This window comes from Scyliorhinus torazame, chromosome 16, assembly GCF_047496885.1.
Source record: "Scyliorhinus torazame isolate Kashiwa2021f chromosome 16, sScyTor2.1, whole genome shotgun sequence".
Taxonomy (NCBI): domain Eukaryota; kingdom Metazoa; phylum Chordata; class Chondrichthyes; order Carcharhiniformes; family Scyliorhinidae; genus Scyliorhinus; species Scyliorhinus torazame.
In genome coordinates this window covers 49322969-49342574 of record NC_092722.1, presented here as the reverse complement: position 1 = coordinate 49342574, position 19606 = coordinate 49322969, and the positions used below count along the sequence as shown (strand labels likewise).

The 19606-nt window shown below is 50.8% G+C and overlaps 1 protein-coding gene across 4 annotated transcripts in view; it reads right to left on the bottom strand.

Moving 5' to 3' along the window:
• disp3 (dispatched RND transporter family member 3) overlaps positions 1 to 19606 on the bottom strand; it is an 876012-nt gene that overhangs the window by 156741 nt on the left and 699665 nt on the right. For all 4 annotated transcript variants that reach the window (XM_072478461.1, XM_072478460.1, XM_072478462.1 and 1 more), the window contains 2 exons: positions 16187 to 16345; positions 5661 to 5822 (listed from right to left, as the gene is read on the bottom strand). In XM_072478461.1, coding sequence (XP_072334562.1) covers positions 5661 to 5822; positions 16187 to 16345 — 321 coding nt within the window. The remainder of the gene's footprint in view (positions 1 to 5660; positions 5823 to 16186; positions 16346 to 19606) is intronic.

Below are 19606 nucleotides of genomic sequence, written 5' to 3'. Positions count from 1 at the left end.
TGGGAGCGATCACCCTCGACCAAACGCGGCCAAAACACCTGCAGAACTCTATGATGAAGGTCAACGGGCGCGGCACTCCATGCCTTTTCGACTGCAGGAGCACGGAGAGCTTTATTCATCCAGAAACGGTAAGGCGCTGCTCATTGCGCACCCATCCCGTGGCCCAAACCATAGCCCTTGCATCCGGGTCCCACTTGGTCCAAATCAAGGGGTATTGTATTGCGGATCTCTCGATCCAGGGCGCCGAATACACCCGTTTCAAATGTATATCCTCCCTCACCTCTGCGCCCCCCTGCTGCTCGGATTGGATTTCCAGTGCAGCCACCGAAGTCTGACACTGACGTTCGGCGGACCCTTGCCCCCCCTCACGGTATGCAGCCTTGCGACACTGAAAGTCGCACCCCCCTCTCTATTCGCGAACCACACTCCCGACTATAAGCCCGTCGCCACCAGGAGCCCAAGACATAACTTTGATCAAGTCAGAGGTCCAGCGTTTACTGGGAGAGGGGGTCATCGAGGCTCGCAACAGCCCCTGGAGCGCACACGTGGTGGTAGTCCGGTCCGGGGAAAAGAAACGGATGGTCGTGGATTATAGCCAGACCATAAACCGCTTCACGCAGCTCGATACGTACCCACTTCCTCGCATAGCAGAAATGGTAAACCGGATCGCCCAATACCGGGTATTTTCCACGGTCGATCTCAAATCCTCCGACCACAGCTCCCTATCCGACCGAAAGACTGCCCCTATACCGCCTTCGAAGCAGCCGGCTCTTCCACTTCCTCAGGGTCACCTTTGGCGTCACAAATGGGGTCTCCGTGTTCCAGAGGGCGATGGACAAAATGGTGGACCAGTACGGCTTGCGGGCTACATACCCGTACTTGACAATGTCACCATCTGCGGCCATGATCAGCAGCACCATGGCGCGAACCTCGAAAAGTTCCTCCAGACCGCCCGAGCCCTCAACCTGACCTATAACAAGGAAAAATGCGTTTTCCACACAACCCGGCTAGCCATCCTCGGTTATGTTGTGGAAAACGGGGTCCTAAGTCCCGACCCCGACCGCATGCGCCCCCTTAAGGAACGTCCCCTCCCCCGCAGCCTCAAGGCCCTCAAACGGTGCTTGGGGCTTTTCTCCTATTACTCCCAGTGGGTCCCCAAATATGCAGACAAAGCCCGCCCATTCATAAAGACCACAGCATTTCCCCTGACGGCTGAGGCCCGGTCGGCCTTCAGCCGTATCAAGGCCGACATCATCAAGGCTGCTATGCATGCGGTGGACGAAACCATCCCTTTCCAGGTAGAGAGCGATGTGTCAGACATCGCCCTGGCTGCTACCCTCAACCAGGCAGGCAGACCAGTAGGGTTCTTCTCCCAGACCCTCACCGCCTCCGAGATTCGGCACAGTGCAGTCGAGAAGGAGGCACAAGCCATTGTGGAGGTTGTGCGGCACTGGAGGCACTACCTAGCCGGTAGAAGATTCACATTCGTCACCGACCAACGGTCGGTAGCCTTCATGTTTGATAACGCACAACGGCGCAAAATAAAAAACGATAAAATTTTGAGTGGAGGATCGAACTCTCCACCTACACGTACGATATCAAGTATCGTCCAGGGGAGCTCAACGAGCCCCCAGATGCCCTGTCCCGCGGTAAATGCGCCAACGATCAGGAGGACCGCCTGCAAGCCATCCACAATGACCTCTGTCACCCGGGGGTTACCCGGCTCGTCCACTTTATCAAGTCCCGCAACCTACCTTACTCAACCGAGGAGGTCAAGGCCATGACCAGGGCTTGCCAGATCTGCGCGGAGTGCAAACCGCACTTCTACCGGCCAGACAAGGCTCGTCTCGTGAAGGCCTCGGGGCCCTTTGAGCGACTAAGTGTGGACTTCAAGGGCCCCCTCCTGTCCACCAACCGCAATGCCTACTTCCTCACCGTTATCGACGAGTTCTCCCGCTTCCCATTCGCCATCCCCTGTCCCGACATGACCTCGGCCACTGTGATAAAGGCACTGCACAGCATCTTCACCCTGTTTGGTTTCCCTGCTTATATCCACAGCGACCGGGGTATATCGTGCATGAGCGAGGAACTGCGTCAGTATCTGCTCAGCAAATGCATCGCCTCGAGCAGAACGACCAGTTATAACCCGTGGGGAAACGGGCAGGTGGAGAGGGAGAACGCGATAGTTTGGAAGGCTGTCCTTCTGGCCCTACGGTCGAGAGGTTTCCCAACCACCCGCTGGCAGGAGGTCCTACCCGACGCCCTACACTCCATTAGGTCGCTCCTCTGCGCCGCCACGCATGAGACCCCTCACAACCGCTTGTTTGTCTTCCCCAGGAAGTCCACCTCCGGGGTCTCGCTTCCACCTTGGCTAACGGCTCCGGGACCTGTTCTTCTCCGGAGGCAAGGAGCCAGTAAACGGACCCCCTAGTCGAGAGATTACTACACGCGAACCCCAGATACGCCTACGTCGAGTACCCCGACGGCAGGCAAGATACGGTTTCCCTCCGGGATCTGGCACCCACTGGTTCCCCCACGACAGACTCCCTCACAGCTCCCCTGAGGGATCCGGCACCCCCCCCCCGGTCCCACTCCCCGTCGGTGGACACCGACTGCCAGCCACCCCCAGCCCCAGGTATTTCCCCTGTGCCCCGATCCCCTACCCGGACCAAGGCTCCGAACACCGTGCTGCCGGACGTACCCTCAAATAAGACGTCTGTGTCCGCCGCACCACCACCCGAGCTGAGGAGGTCGATGAGGACGATCAGGCCGCCAAAACGAATGGACTTATGATTTCATTTTACCCCCACCGGACTTCGTTTTTTTAACCAGGGGGTGAATGTGATGAACGGTTACTGTATTACTGTACCCTTATCATTATGTAAGGTGATGTTCCCTTTAAGACCGGGCTTGGAACCCTGGGGGACTCCGCCTCTGGCTCTGCTCACCTGGGAGTCGTATATAAGGGGCCGCCTTGTAGGCGGTACCCAGTAAGCACCCGTCTCGGCGCCAGGCTAGTTCTTAGCTTATTAAAGCCTTCTTTACCGTTTTACTCTCTAGCGTCGTTACTGAGGGTACAACACACTCCCAGCTGGTAGGCAGAAAGGCAGCCAGTAAGAAGTACGAGTCCCAGGCATAGCAACTGAGGCAAGCACTCTCCTCTCTCTCCCCTGCAAGCAACTGGCAGGAGCAACAGGCACCTCTTGCCCTCCATTTAATCGATTGCAGCACCGGTCTCCCTTGCCGTAGTCTAGCCAGCATACAGAATAACACACCAGGTCCGGTGTCAGGATTCCCCTCCAACACCTTCGAGTGTGAGCTACTCAGGTGACTGGGGGTGGAGCCTCCTCCCAATTGGAGTGGAATAGAGTGAAGTGGAGTGGTACCCTGTCAGCCTGTCCTCTTGTGGAGTCTTTGCCGCCATCTAAAACTGGCAACGAGGATCAAGTGGAAGTGCTGCGAACTTGGACCGTTTATCAACTACCTTGGGAGGCCGTGCTCCAGCCAGTAGGCATGGCACACATAGATAAACTTGAGCATTTTGGCGTCAACCCGGACGAGTGAGTAGGCGTTGGACACTGTCCGCAGCTGGCACGCCAGGTTCCCGACTGCTGAGACCACATGTGGCCCGTGCTGTTGGGAACTCGGCCCATTGGGGGTGGAGCATCGCAGGTGGGCCGGCTGATGACCCGCCAACGGCATTACAGCTGCGTGTGGCATGCTTCCCGATGATGCCGATTTGGAGGGGGCGGAGCAACGCCATCCAGCGTCAAACTGCGCCTGCCCCAAATCCGGCATCGGAAGCCATTTTCCGCCCGATCGCCGTACCTGATTTCAGTGTCAGGCGACGGAGAATCCCACCCATTGTACTTGACATGCAAATGGTGTTAAGGCTTTCATTATAAACTTCTTAAACTAATGAAAATTGCATTAAATGGTGGCTTGCCACGTTTTTAGGAGAATTTGGAGAAGGCCGGGATTCTCCCTTCCGGAGACTAAGTCCCCACACCAGCCGGAAATCTGGTGCCAACGACTCCGGTGTTAACGGGCCCCCAAGTTGAGGAATTATCACCTGTCTCAGGGGATAGGTGGATGCCGGAGGGATTGGCGCCGCTCTGGCCGGCACCGATTTGACCGCGTGAGTTCGCGCATGTGCCAAATGGCAGGCGTGATGTCGCGCATGCGCGGAACTGCCGGCGTATTCTCTTCTCTGCGCCGGCCATGGCGGAGCCCTACATGTGCCGGAACGGAAGGAAGAAGTGCCCCCACGGATCAGGCCCGCGCACAGATCGGTGGGCCCCGATCGCTGGCCAGGCCACCGTGGGGGGCCCCTCGGGGTCAGATCCCACCGCGCCCCCCGCACCGAGGACCTCCCCGCCGACTTACCTAGCAGGTCCCGCCGTGTGGGACCAAAAACGGACGGCTGCTCAGCCCATCGGGCCCCGGAGAATGGCCCCGACCGGTGTGGTGTGTATCCCGCCCGAAAAACGGCGGCGGAGAATACGGCAACTGGCGTCGGGGCAGTGTGACGGGAGGCGGAGAATCCCGCTCATAAGGCTTTTGCTCAATGGCAGCTCATTTGGAGAAAATAAGAGGTGTGCCACAAAATTTTTATGGTAAAAAGGGGGCTTCTGATGGAGGAACCCCCACACCCCATCCGAGATCAAGTTTTTTAACTTTGTTTCCCAGCCTCAGATATCTGGTGCCTGACAGCCTAAATATTGAAGCTGGACAGGCCACGGGCAGGCTTCCCGTCTGAGGCCCTACTTTATCCAACGTAAAATCGCATCAAGCCGGGGTAGGCAGGGAATCACTTTCAATACAACTTCACGCTCCTCTCTGCCCCCTCCCCCCAAATTGCATCACAAAGTGGGGGTTGGGTGGGGAGCGGGGAACATAAAATCAGGTCATGAACAACTTACCAACTTGGGCTGATAAGTGGCAAGAAACATTTGACAAGTGTCATGCAATGATCATCTTCAACAAGAGGAAGTCTAACTATTCAATAACATTGTCATTGTCAAATATCCCACCCTTGAGGTCACTATGGACCAGGGGGGACTAGCAATATAAATACTGTGGCAACAGCAGCAGATCAGAGACTGGTTATTTTGTGAGTAACTCACCTCTTGATCCCCCCCACTAAATCTTTCTAAATCAGGTGTGTGATTGAATACTCCCAGATGAGTGCAGTTCCAACAACATGCAAGAAGTTCAACACCATCCAAGATGTGTCAAATTTGACTGGCAGCCCATTCACTACCACCTTAAAATTTTGATTCCTGCAGCCATGGTGTGCTGGTGCTGTTATGTGTACCATCTACATGATGCAGTGCAGCAACTCTCCAAGGCATCTCTAACAGCACCTTACAAACCTGCAAACTCTACCTCCTAGAAGAACAAAGACATCAGGTACATGGGAAAACCATCTCCTCCAAGACACATACTATGCTGACTTGAAAACATATCACCATTATTTCATCATCGCTGGGTTAAAACTGTTTCACCACAGGGACGGCTGCAGTTTAAGGCAGCTCCACCACCACCTTCTCGAAGGCAATTAGAGATGGGAAATAAATGCTGGCTCTAGCAGCAACATCCATATCCATGAATTAATAAAAAAAGTGCACAGCTGGTTAGTGATGGATCCATAACCTTACCTGAGCATGTGACACAGGAAATGCCCTCTGCACTGAGGTTATACTTGAGGTCGAGGAGGACCTGAATATTGGTATCAGGGCTGAAAAGCAGGGGTGTTCTGCTGGCTGCTCTCAGTTGGATTGCAAATCCTATGGACATTACCAGGGTAATGATGTAAAGGCCTGACAGAATGAAACATAAAACAGATCAACAAAGAAATGTGCCATTTTGCTTAGTAAATAGTCAGCTTCATTTTTTATGAAAAAGCTATCTGTTTTCTATGTGTAAGAGGGTAAATTAACTGGTTCCACAGACCTGGTAAGAAGCTGATCTTCAGCACAGGTTGGGGTAATTGATGTTGTGTCATCACTTCACCTCTAAACTGTGCTGGGTTGTTGGAATTGCTGAACTTAGCTTATTTTTTTCAAATGAATGTCTTAAAATTACACATTTTAATAAGGTGTTAGTATCTTCATATTGGACAAAAAGAATTACAACCTTAAAATTAGAGCAGGACATTCAGAAGTGAAATCAAGAAGCACTGGGCGCCCATGACTTCTCGCGCAGTGGTAATTGAGTTGGATTGCCATAATTACTTACTTTGAAATCTAGCCGCTCCTAAGTCGCCCAACCTTTCTGACTCAGGCTAGGTGAGACCTGTGCAGCGTGCAGGGCAATAGGTGGGGGAGGGAGGGGTGGCGGCGGTGGTCAGTACAATAGTTATCCAGGTGTTAAACGTGGTTGTAATTATTTTAATTTTTTTGGTTAACTATTAATATAAACCAATGGGAACCATCTAAAGTATGCGACTTCAATCGCATTTTCGGATGATTCTCAGTGCAGGTCCATCGAAAGTTTGAATTTCATGGGAAATTGCAGTAAAATCCTTACCTGGGAACCTCCAGGGGTGAGGGGTCCCCAGTCCATTTTTGGTGTTTGGAAGTTACAAGCCAAAGTTTCATAGAACTCGCTTCCCAATAGGCTGTATATTCTGTTTTTTTTTAACTTTCAAGACTGCGATCAATAGGTTTTTATTGGGTAAGGGTATCAAAGGGATATGGAGCAAAGGTTGGTAAGTGGGATTGAAGTACAGACCTGATAAAATCTAACTGAAGAATGAAACAGGTTCAAAGGGCTGAATGACCTACTTAGGTTCCTATGTTTGTATTAATATGAACCCATTAGTTTATAGATTTTGCAAGGATCACTCATGACACAAAACTTTGCTTTCAACCTAAACACTTAGGGGGTGATCCAACGGCCATGCTGCGCTGGAAAAGCAGCTCACCGCGGTGCAGCGTGGCCGAGGAAAGCCGGGAAACCCCGCTCCCGGGAACTACCCGGCTCGCCACGCCTTGCGAGATCCAATGTGATCTCACGGGACGTTGCGATGTGAATCCCGCCCATTGTGGAAGGGGTCACATTTTGGTAAATCTTTGTTCATTAGAGCAAAGCAGTTAGCCTCACTCTAATGTGCAGATACCTGAGGTACCTGAGGCTTTGGGATTCATCCCTTTGCCTCGGAGGAGTGCTGTTCAGCAGTGGTCCCCACAAATGGGAACCAGGTGGAACGGCACTTGTGGGGGTCTCCCAGGGGATCGGAGGCCCCCAGCTGCATGCCCTTTGGGCAAGGTGATGCCCTGGCACTGCTGATGTCACCTGGGCACCTTGGCACGGCCAGTCTGTAAACTTGGCAGTGCCATCTGGGTGTCATCCTGACACTGCCAAAGTGCCTAGATTGCACACCCAGCTGGCATAGGCACTACTAGGATGAACTGTTGGCACTGCCAAGCTGGCATTTTTTTCATGCGTGATTGAGCTGGGGGTGCCTGGCATAGGTCTTGGGGGAGTGTGGGCTGGGGAGGAGGTCAAGGGGATCATTTAGGGGGCTTCGTAGATCGTGATGCCATTTTTAAATGGCGACGATCTCGCGCTACAATGGGGAGCTTCGCTCGCCGGAACTCATTGTACAAAGCGGGACTATGTGCAGCCACAGCCGAGCATTCCCCACTCAGGCCCATTATACAACGCGAATGCCGGGAAACACACGGCTAAATGTGCTCGCTGGGGGACTTTGTTCCCTTTTGGTAGAATTGCACCCATAATGTTTAGATGCTAATCATAGAATTATAAATTAAACAGGCAAAGAGTATAAGTTCACAGTATGTTTCCATCAGTCCATATGCAAAATTTACACATATGGGAAAGAGTAGTATTATCTCACTGACTCCTGAGATTGATGCTTTCCAGAAATTCTACAGAGACCCAAGCTGCAGCTTTTGGAAGGTGGGTGACAAATAGTTACAAAATGTGGAGATGATTGGCTGCCAAAGGAATGCGGTCTCTTGGAAACAATTCTCTCCAGTTGAAAGCCTCTTCAATATAACCCGCTTGCCATTGCAACCCTGCAATTCATCCTCCATGTCCAGTGGGCATCACACCTGTGCCAATATTGATTGGGAAACCACTCAATTAAATATCTGACCCATGAGAGCCAGGGGCCTCCCTCCATCCCCCACCATCGTCCACAATCTGTTCAAACTAAGGAAATTCGGCATGTCCACATTAACTCTTACCAACTTTTACAGATGGACCATAGAAAGCATCCTATCTGGCTGCATCACAGCCTGGTATGGCAACTGCTCGGCCCAAGACCGCAAGAAGCTTCAGAGAGTCGTGAACACAGCCCAGTCCATCACACAAACCTGCCACCCATCCATTGACTCCATCTACATCTCCCGCTGCCTGGGTAAAGCGGGCAGCATAATCAAAGACCCCTCCCACCCGGCTTACTCACTCTTCCAACTTCTTCCATTGGGCAGGAGATACAAATGTCTGAGAAAACGCACAAACAGACTAAAAAACAGCTTCTTCCTCACTGTTACAAGACTCCTAAACGACCCTCTTCTGGACTGACCTCATTAACAATACACCCCTGTATGCTTCACCCGATGCCGGTGCTATGTAAGTTACATTGTGTACCTTGTGTTACCTTATTATGTATTTTCTTTTATTTCCTTTTCTTTTCATGTACTTAATGGTCTGTTGAGCTGCTCGCAGAAAAATTCTTTTCACTGTACCTTGGAACACGCGACAATAAACAAAATCCAATCCAATCCAATTATAATGGTTCTGGGGTCCAACATTTTCAACCTGTTGTGAAACATCCAGCTGCTCGGCACACTGGCCGAGACAGTCAGCAGTAAATGAATTCACTCCAAAAATCAGCCAGCTGACAAATCTTGACATCCCATAATGTCAAATATATTAACCTGAACAGCAGTACTTAACCTGCAGCCTCTTATCACCTTTTAAATGATTTTAGGCTTTGTTGCTTTGGTATGCACTGGTAGATATTTAACCATTTAAATATCTTTTGTACTGAAGGGGAATTTGAAGAAAGTTCCAATAGATTCTTGAACATTTTTTAAACAAGAACATTGAAGATTGCTGCAAGAATCATCAGGGAACAGCTTTGGCATCTGAAAAACTTTCAATTGAGAGATCTTTGACCAGTTGAGAACACAATGGAAACAAATAGCACAAGTGTAAATTGGATCAATTACTAATGAGAGAGTCAACTGCCGCGGAAACAAAGCTTTGTCGACCAATGGTGCAATTATCTTTTAATTACTTCCAGCAGTGTACAAAATCCATCACAGGTGAAAGAGAGGAGAAATTATACCATTCACACCAACAGAAACAAAAGGGACTGTGACTGATCGTACACTCCCTAGTTTCACTAGGAATGAGAGTGCTTTTTCAGATTTGTATTTTCTTCAAGTGCGGCTCCCCAGCTGAGAAGGTGGGATTAGTGAATTTACCCAAAAGTCACATTTTTGAAATGGAATGAAACTCAAAAGGAAAACATAAATCAACGAACCGTGGAGAGTTGATTCAACTGAGGAATACAGAATAATAAAAGAAGCAATTTCTGTTCCCACTGTGCACAGTTGACATGCGTTAAGCTTCAGTGTCTTTATTTTCAGATGATCAAACAAAAATAATAAAAGAAAACTCCCCCAGCAAAATCCCTCGAACTGAATATTGTAAAGTAGAAATAGAAAACTCTGATGTGGATCATGAGTTTCAAAACATCATAAAATTATCTTTGTTAATATTCCAGATTTCTCCATATTCATCCCAGGTTCGATTCCGGCTTGGGTCACTGTCTGTGCGGAGTCTGCACGTTCTCCCCGTGTCTGCGTCGGTTTCCTCCGGGTGCTCCGGTTTCCTCCCACAGTCCAAAGATGTGCGGGTTAGGTGGATTGGCCATGATAAATTGCCCTTAGTGTCCAAAATTGCCCTTAGTGTTGGGTGGGGTTACTGGGTTATGGGGCGGAGGTGTTGACCTTGGGTGGGGTGCTCTTTCCAAGAGCCGGTGCAGACACGATGGGCCGAATGGCCTCCTTCTGCACTATAAATTCTATGTAACCAACAGTAAGTGGTAAGCTCGTGGATTTCTTTGTCACCAAGATTGAGACCATCCAATCAGCTACCTCTGGCACTTACCTCTCTTCCCCTAACTGAATGGGCCCAACTTCCTCTAGTGCTCTCACCCTGCTGTTGCCCTGAAGTTGTTTCTTTCTCCCTTTATCTTCTCTCTGAGCTCAACTTGTCCATGAGGCACTTCTCTTTTTCTCTCAATCCTATTTCTACTAAACTGTTGACCAGCTAGCTTTCCTTATTGACTTTTATGTCAGCGGACATTATTGACAGTTCTTTCTATTCAGGTGCTGGCCCTCTGTGCTTCAAATCTGCTGTTGGCACTCCTCTCCTCAAAGAAACAACACATGGCTCAACTGTCCTTGTTAGCTGCTTCCACATCTCCAACCTTCTTTTCTTCTTCAAAGGGGGCCGTTCGGGGAGGTCTGCTGCCATCAGTGGGGGGGGGGGGGGTCTCCTTTGGCCCGGGGGGGGGGGGGGGGGGGGGGGGGGGGGAGAGGGGCTCAGTACCCATGGGTCTGACATTAGGGCTGGTTTAGCTCAGTGGGCTAGACAGCTGGTTTGTAATGCAGAACAAGGTCAGCAGCGCAGGTTCAATTCCCGTACCAGCTTACCCGAACAGGTGCTGGAATGTGGCAACTTGGGGCTTTTCACAGTAACTTAATATTTGTGACAATAAAAGATTATTATTATTACATGCCATCCCCCAGATTGTGTTTACCCATGCCAGGGGAAACTTCAGCTTCTGCCTGTCCATCCCACAGAACACTCCCAGGACAGAGTCCCATCTGTGATAATATGGTGAAGGTCATTTTAACCTTCCCTGGCTGTGCCAGCCTCTGGCCGCCCAGCTGAAGGCTATCGCTCATAGGGAATTGGCACTGTTAATATTGTGAGCACTTCACAACTCACAAGTGGATTCCTGTGGGTAGACATGCTATGTCACAGGTGCGTGTCATTACCTAGCATCCCAACCAAGCTGCGGCGCCTGAGTACTGAAAGCTTCAAAACCGCAGGGGCAGTAGCCAACATTCGAACACCCAAGAGCTGGGCCGCAGAACTGGGGATACTCCCGTGACCAGAGAGTGGGTGTGTGGATCCGGGGTGGCTTGGGGTCCGGTGCCCAGGGGTCCCAGCTGTGGCAGGGGGTGTGTGCACAGGGTGGGGTCCCCCTGCATAGGTGGCTCATTGGATGGCACCCTGAGAGAGGGAATGTAAGGGTTGGGGAGGCTTGCGAGACTCAAGTGGCCCGGGGTGGAAGCCATAACTGATTGTCAGTCTCACACCGTCTCTGATTCCTTACAGATTATTACATTATGAATGATATTGTGGACCCCGCAGCAGCTGCCCTCGGGGTGGCATTAGCAGTTCAGGCGATTAGATGCCGGAGAAGGCAGAGGCAGCAGCATTGAGTGGTTCGAGGCGGCAGCCTTTGTGCAGGGGCCTGCCCCACACCCTGAGGACCCAGTTGCCAATCAGGCCAGGGAGGGACCCAGAGAGAGAGGCCGCCAGCTACCCAAAGTGTACAGGCGTCACTGGTCATTTGAAGAGATGTTGGACAGCATGCGCCACCTCAACAAGGGGAGGGTGCGGCACCTGTGCCATGTCCTTGCAGACTTCGTAACATGTGGAGAAAGAGGATATCCACTCCCGGTGGCCATTGCGATCACCGCAACCCTGAACGTTAATGCCTCGAGTTAATTCCAGGGCTCGAGCGGGGACTTGTGCAGCATTTCCCAACCAACAGCGCACAAGTGTACCCGTGAAGTCAAGAATGCCCTATTTGCCTAGGCAGCTGACTATATAATCTTTGACCTGGATAAAGTCCATCAAGATGCTGCCAGGGCAGCAGGATTCATCGCCATTGCTGGGATTCCCCAAGTCCAAGGGGTAATAGATGGCACGCATATCACCTTGCATGCACTGGGCGGTCTGGGAGCGCCCTTCATCAACAAGAAGGAGTTCCACTCTCTAAACATCCAATGTCTTTGCGACCACCATCTGAAGATCATGCACATGTGTGCATGCTTCCCTGGGAGTGTACATGACAGCTACATCCTGGGGAGGTCGGCGTTTTCAAGGGACACCCCTGGATGATCGGTTGGCTCTTGGGGGATAAGGGACACCCGCTTAGGACCTGGCTAATGACATCAGTACGGAGGATGGTGACCAATGCAGAGACTCGATATAACGAGGCCCATGTGGCCACACAGACTGTCATTGAGCGATACATCAAACTGCTTAAAATGTAATTCCGATGCCTCGACCACTCTGGTGGTGCACTATAGTACACCCCCCAGAGAGTAATCTGCTTTGTGGTGGACTGTTATACCATCCACGACCTGGCACAGAAGCGGAGCGATGTGCTGGAGGTGGAGGAAGAACATGCAGCCTCGTCAGAGGAGGACCCAGGCCAGGAGGGGCTGGAGGACAAGCCCAGGGAGACCCGCAAAACCAGCAAGAGGATGGAGCACAGGCAGTGACGAGGGTCCGGCATGCCTGGAGGGCCAGGGAGGCCTTCATCCTTGCCTGCTTACCATAGGATGTGGTTTCATCCGTCATCTCATCCCCTCTCCCCATTCCACCCACCATCCTTCCCCACTCATTCCCCCCCCCCCCCCCCCCCCTCCCCCCACCCCCCCCCTAATCGCCTGAATCACCCTCCCAGGGTCTGTGTTACAACTCTGCAGGGTGGTGGCCTGTGTCGGTACTGTCAGTGAGTTAAATACAAGGCAGGGGAGTGTAATAACCCGCTGTGAGCTGAGCTATGGTGCTCCACAATCTATGCCATAGTCTGACTCTTGTCTGTCTCACACCCATCATGCTCACACCCAACACCTGCACTTGGTATGCCGTGGAGCTGGCCCAGAACTAGGACCACCCTGCCCGAGGGGCAAGGGCCGGGCGGAGGGCAAGTGGGAGAGTGGGTTGCAGGCAGGCCCGCAGTGCGTAATAAAGTGACGGATGTCAAATGTCTCGGGTGAGTTTTTTAATGGTCCCTAGCTACCGATGGTGCTGCACCCCCACTCCCTCCAGTGTCCTCTCAGTGATCCTCAATCTTCTTAATCTTCCATGCTCTGCCACAACGTCTAGGTGTGTACTCACCTTGGGCACCACCAATCATGCTGCTGCTGATGTCGTGCTCCAGGCTCTCCATTGCTGTGGCAGCCTAGCAGTGTTGGCCTCGGTGCCACGCATTGCCAGCGCCATCACCTGTGCCTGTAGCCTCTGGGACTTGTCCAATCGGCTATGGACCTTCTGGAGTATCGTTGACAGATTCCTCTGAATTTCATGGCCGCACCCTCGTGTCTGCATCAGCTCCGGATAACTTGGTCCAGAGGCTCAGCATCTGACTGGGACCCAGCTGGGTCCTGGGATCTAGCAGATCTCCGACTGCTGTCTCCCCTGGAAAATCCTGCTTCCACCTGATTGGGGGGAGGGGGGGGGGGGAGGGCCACTCCACATGGGCCTGCACCATCAAATGGCGATCCTACGGGAGAATGGACATGTGGTCAGTGAGAGAGAAGGATCATTATGTCTGGCACAAACAACTCATGTGTGACAGGTCATCTGGGTGGGGGCTGGTGGATACCTATACTCACCTCTGCGGCGCAGGCCAATCTCAACATTCTCGATCTGTCCTCGGCCACCCCCACAACCTGCAGGGCTCGTCCCTCATTGTGGGTGAGAACTCTGATGTCCGACAGCCTGCCGCCCATCTGGGTCCTTTCCCACCTATTGTGGGAAAACTTCTCCTGGAGGGACAGAGAGAGGTCATCATGAGCCGCACGCTTCATGCATCATGGGGGTGTGGGCGGGAGGGGTGTGGTGGAGGGTGACAGGCGTGGGTACTACCACTACTGGGCATGGGTGAAGTACTCAGGTGGGTGCCTGTGTGTGCTGGCGCACAGGTGCGGTATTGTGCTGGGGGGTGGCGGTACCGCAGGGCAGTTGGGAGGATGGGAGGTGGGACCGGTGCCAGGGGGCCGATTCCAACTCACCCGTGCAGCCCAGTGGAGGTATTAAAGTTCTTGCAGCACTATGTGGCAGTCCTCCTGGTCATACTCCCCGAACTGCCACTTTGTCCTAGGCCGCACTGGTTGCCCTGTGGCTGACCCTGCAGCCTTCTGGCCAGGTCTGCATCTTCGAATTGTGGGGCTGGTCTGCACAGTGGCATGGCTGCGTGTCGTCTGGGGTTTGCTCTGTGGGATCGGTTTATGAGCTGTGCCTCTTCGTTAGTGGGGAGCTGTCGAGCAAGGTCCAGGCAAATCAGCGGGCGGGACAGTCTTTTCCGGAGTGAAGCCCGTGGGGCATCATTAAGTGCCTCAATTAATGTTAGATACAGACGATGGCTTCACCAGGTCGGCCATCGGGAAACATTTGGCTGTTCTCGTTCGATACCACACTTAGAAACTTTTCTGTAAGATTGCGCCCATTGTCATTGGTCCCCATTCAAACTCTTCTCCGTCATCACTGATTCCATCCCCTTTTCACACTGTAACCGTTGTAAATATGAGGTCATCCAAAACCCTGCTAACTTCCAACTGCTATTCACCCATCACCTTTGTGTTCATTGACCTACACTAACTCCCAGTTAAACAAGGCATGGATTTTAGAATTCTCACCCTTATTTCCAAATCGCTCCATGGTCTTTCCCCTCCCCATCTTCGTAGCTTCTTCTAGCCCTAGAACACTCTGTGATATCTGCAGTCTTGCAAATCTGACTTCTTGTGTATCCCTGATGTTAATCACTCCAGCATTAGTGACTTTGCCTTCACCTGCCTGAGCTCTGGAATTCCCTCACTAAACTCCTCTGCCAATTTGTCTTGCTTTCCTCCTTGAAGGCATTACTTAAAACTAACCTCTTTGACCATGCTTTTGGTTAACTATCCCAATATCTCCAAATGTGGCTATGTCATATTATATTTTGTAATGGTCAGTAATTTTCTTGGACTGGCAATCACCGGCGGATTGCCACTCTGGAGGGACTTACCCTTGTTCAAATTCTGAAGTGTGGGGAGGCCCCGGGGGGTGGAGTTGGAACAGTGGGAGGTGATGAGGTGACCTGGGGAGGGCAGAGCCGGAATGCAGGGGGCGGAGTCAGGATGGGGGAGACCAGGGGTGGAACGGGGTGGGGGTGATGACCTGGGGTGTGGGAGGAGTTGGAATAGTGGGGGCGGAGTCAAGACAGTGGGGTGAACACGGGACGGGGGCGGAGTCAGACCTGGAGGAGGATGCCATAGTTGGACTGTGGAGGGAGGTTGCGTGGGGGTGACGGACCAGGATGTGGGGGGGGGGGGGGGGGGGGGTCGGCCCGTGAGGGAGGTGGGGGGTGGGGGTTGGCGAGACTTGAACCCGGATTTGGGTCAGGATGATGGGGGGATGGGGAAGGGTCAAGTGTCAGGTCCCGTTCGGCCGGGGGATTGCCAGTTTAGGTGGCGGGCAGGGTATGGGGGTCCCCTGGGGGCCATGGATTTGGGAATTGGTGTCCCATGTGGGGCTCAGTATGGGTGTTTAAAACAGTTTCTCTGGAAGTGCATGTTTTTGTTCCAACTTATTCAGCATAACTATCAGGGTAAAACTGGCAGAACCATCCAAAGTTAGCGATTTAGATTGCTTTGTCGTATGGTTCCCATCCCAGCACAATTGCCTGGGGGAAGTTAGGCCTTCTGGACAATTGCCGTAAACCCTTACATGGGAACTGCCAAGAGGGATTCCCCAGAACATCATTGGGATACCCCACAAATATGACGCTGGGAACAAGGAAGTTATGGGCCAATGACTCTATGAAGTGCTTTGGGATGTTTTATTACATTAAAGGTGCTATATAAAAAACAATCCTTATAGCGATTTCTACATCACAACTGTGTCGCCGCTTCAATAAAAATACTTAAATAGTAGTAAGGTGCTTATGAAAGGAACGATATAAATTAAGACTTTTTTTCCATGCACACTCACGATGAAAATGTGAATACTGATAATATCCTACTGTTTCTTCAAGTGTATAATATCACTATATTTCCCTGACACTTGCTCACGGCACCCTCCATTTGTATTGAAATAATGTCAACAGTTCAACAATAACTATGTAAACTCTTACCTAAAATTATCCATTTACTCTTTACCGCAGGAAGCACAACAAAATGGTAAAGTACGTCCTGCAGTCTTGTTATCAATCGACCGGGGTTATGTCTTCCATCTTCCGGTGGAAGTGCACCAGGCACTAGCGACACCAAAGGGACGTCCCCATTGTCCAAAGCTTTAGAAAAAAGTAAGAAACTACTTCAAGTGATGAGTTCAAGTGGTGAGTTGGTGAGGTAAGTTTTTCTTTCCTTTTCCTCTCTCCACCCTTCCACCACCTCTAACCTGCGGGGAGTGTGAAAATCAGGTAAGCTTTTTTTTTTCTCTCTGTAATTGTCAAGTGGATAAATGAAAGGGATGGCAGAGAGGACAGCGCAATGTTCCTCCTGCAGGATGTCTGAGGTGAGGGACACCGTCAGTGGCCCTGCTGAGTTCACCTTCGGGAAGTGCACCCATCTCCAGTTCCTCAAAGACCGTGTCAGCGAACTGGAGCTGGATGAACTGAGGATCATTCGGGAGGCAGAGTTAGTTATAGATAGAAGCTACAGGGATGTAGTTACTCCTAAGAATGAAGGTAGCTGGGTGACGTTTAAAAGGAGGGGGAAGAAGCAGTCAGTGCAGGGATTCCCTGGGATTGTTCCCCTCAATAACAGGTATACCGTTTTGGATACTGTTGGGGGGCGGGGGGGGAGGGGGGGTGGGAGGAGGAGGACCTACCAAAGGTAAGCCACGGTGACCAGATCTCTGACACTGAGTCTGTCCCTGTGGCTCAGAAGGGAAGGGAGGAAAGCAGGAGAGCATTAGTTATTGGAGACTCTATAGTTGGAGGTACAGATAGGCGGTTCTGTGGCAACCATAGAGGCTCACGGTTGGTGTGTTGCCTCCCGGGTGCCAAGGTCTGTGACGCCTCTGATCATGTTTTCAGAATCCTTAAGGGGGAGGGGGAGCAGCCACAAGTCGTGGTACACATTGGTACCAACGACATAGGTAGGAAAAGGGATGGGGATGTAAAACAGGAATTCAGGGAGCTAGGGTGGAAGCTGAGAGCCAGGACAGACCGTGTTGTCATCTCTGGTTTACTGCGAGTGCCACATGCTAGCGAGGTGAGGAACAGGGAGAGAGTGTAGTTAAACACGTGGCTACAAGGATGGTGTAGGAGGGAGGGTTTCAGTTACTTGGATAATTGGAGCACATTCTGGGGAAGGTGGGACCTGTACAAACAGGACGGGTTACACCTGAACCAGAGGGGCACCAATATCCTGGGAGGGAAATTTGCTACAGCTCTTCGGGGGGGGGGGGGGGGGGGGGTTTAAACTAATTTGGCAGGGGGATGGGAAACTGATTTGTAGTCCAGGAGATAGCATTGCTGGAGTTCAGGAAGTTGAGGGTAGTGCAGTACTGAGGAAGGTACCAAGGTCACAAGAGTGGACCTGCAGGCATGAAGGTAGTTTGAAGTGTGTCTACTTCAATGCGAGGAGCATCAGGAATAAGGTTGGTGAGCTTGAAGCATGGATTGGTTCCTGGGACTACGATGTTGTGGCCATTACGGAGACGTGGATAGAACAGGGGCAGGATTGGTTGTTGGGAGGTTCCGGGGTTTAGATGTTTCAGTAAGATTAGGGAAGGTGGAAAAAGAGGTGGAGGAGTAGCATTGTTAATCAAGGATAGTATAATGGCTGCAGAAAGGCAGTTTGAGGAGGATCTGTCTACGGAGGTAGTGTGGGCTGAAGTTAGAAATAGGAAAGGAGCTGTCACTTTGTTAGGCGTTTTCTATAGGCCCCCAAACAGTAACAGAAATGTGGAGGAAAAGATTGCAATGCAGATTTTGGATAGGTGCGGTAGTCACAGGGTAGCTGTAATGGGTGACTTTAACTTTCCAAATATTGTTTAGAACAACTATAATTTGAATAGTTTGAATGGGGCTGTTTTTATTCAGTGTGTGCAGGAGGGTTTCCTCACACAATATGTGGATAGACCAACAAGAGGCGGGGCCACATTGGATTTGGTACTGGGTAATGAACCGGGCCAAGTGTTAGATTTGGTTGTGGGAGAGCACTTTGGAGATAGTGACCGCAATTCGGTGACTTTCACAATAGCAATGGAGAGGGATAGGGACATACGGCAGGGCAAGGTTTATAACTGGGTGAAAGGTAATTACTATCTGATTAGGCAAGAATTGGGGAGCATAGGATGGAAACAGGAACTGTCAGGGATAGGCACAATTGAGATGTGGAGCTTGTTCAAGGAGCAAATACTGCATGTCCTTGATATGTATGTCCCTGTCAGGCAAGGAGAAAATGGTCGAGTGAGGGAACCATCGTTTACAAAAGAGGTTGAATGTCTTGTCAAGAGGAAGAAGGGGGCTTATGTAAGGATGAGAAAACAAGTTAGGGTACTTGAGGGATACAAGATAGCTAGGAAGCTCAAGAAAGGGCTTAGGGGAGCTAGGAGGGGGCATGAGAAGTCCTTGGTAGGTAGGATCAAGGAAAACCCCAAAGCTTTTTACACTTATGTGGGGAATAAAAGAATGACCAAGGTGACGTTAGGGCGGTCAAGGACAGTAATGGGAACGTGTGCTTGGAGTCTGAAGATATACGAGAGGCCCTAAATGAATAATTTTCTTCAGTGTTCACAAAGGAGAGGGGCCATGTTGTTGAGGAGGATAGTGCGATACAGGCTGGAAGGCTGGAGGAGGTAGATATTCGGAAGGAAGCTGTGTTAGAAATTTTGAGAAGCCCGAGGATAGATAAGTGTCCAGGGCCTGATGGGATATATCCTAGTGTCATGAGAATGTCGCTTTAAGAAATGGTTAGCTGCTCATGTTACTGTAGTGATGTCAGAGTGTGGGTGGAGCTGAGCTCTGGTTCTGCTTTTTAGTTTCACTTTGAGAAAAGCTTGGGTGTCTCTGTCTTTTTGGTTTCATTTTTCAGTGTGTTGCAGCTGAAGTCAGCCAAACAGCTGTATTGCTGTTCTCCCTGCCATGAAGGACTATCTCTTGATCATTTGGTGAATTTTGAAATTTAAATGTTTCAGTATTGAATGTAAACCCTGATGTGCTTCTGTTTAAAGGTTGTTAAGTCTTTTGGATGTTAAAAGGACAGCTTAAAGGATTACTTAGTGTTGTATTCTTTGGGGGTTATCTTTGAATTAATGGTTGCTAAGATATGCACTGTTTGTTTTAAATAGGTTAACTTGGGTTCATAGAATAAACATTGTTTTGTTTTAAAAAAGTACTTTTCCATTTCTGCTGTACCATACCTGTAGGGTGAGCAGTGTGCTCCCCATACACAATCTATTAAAAGTTGTGGGTCAGGTGAACTCCATGATACACTTTGGGGTTCTCTAAACCCTGGCCCATAACACTAGGATTCTTTGGGAGGCGAGGGATGAGATTGCAGAACCTTTGGCTTTGATCTTTATGTCCTCACTGTCTACAGGA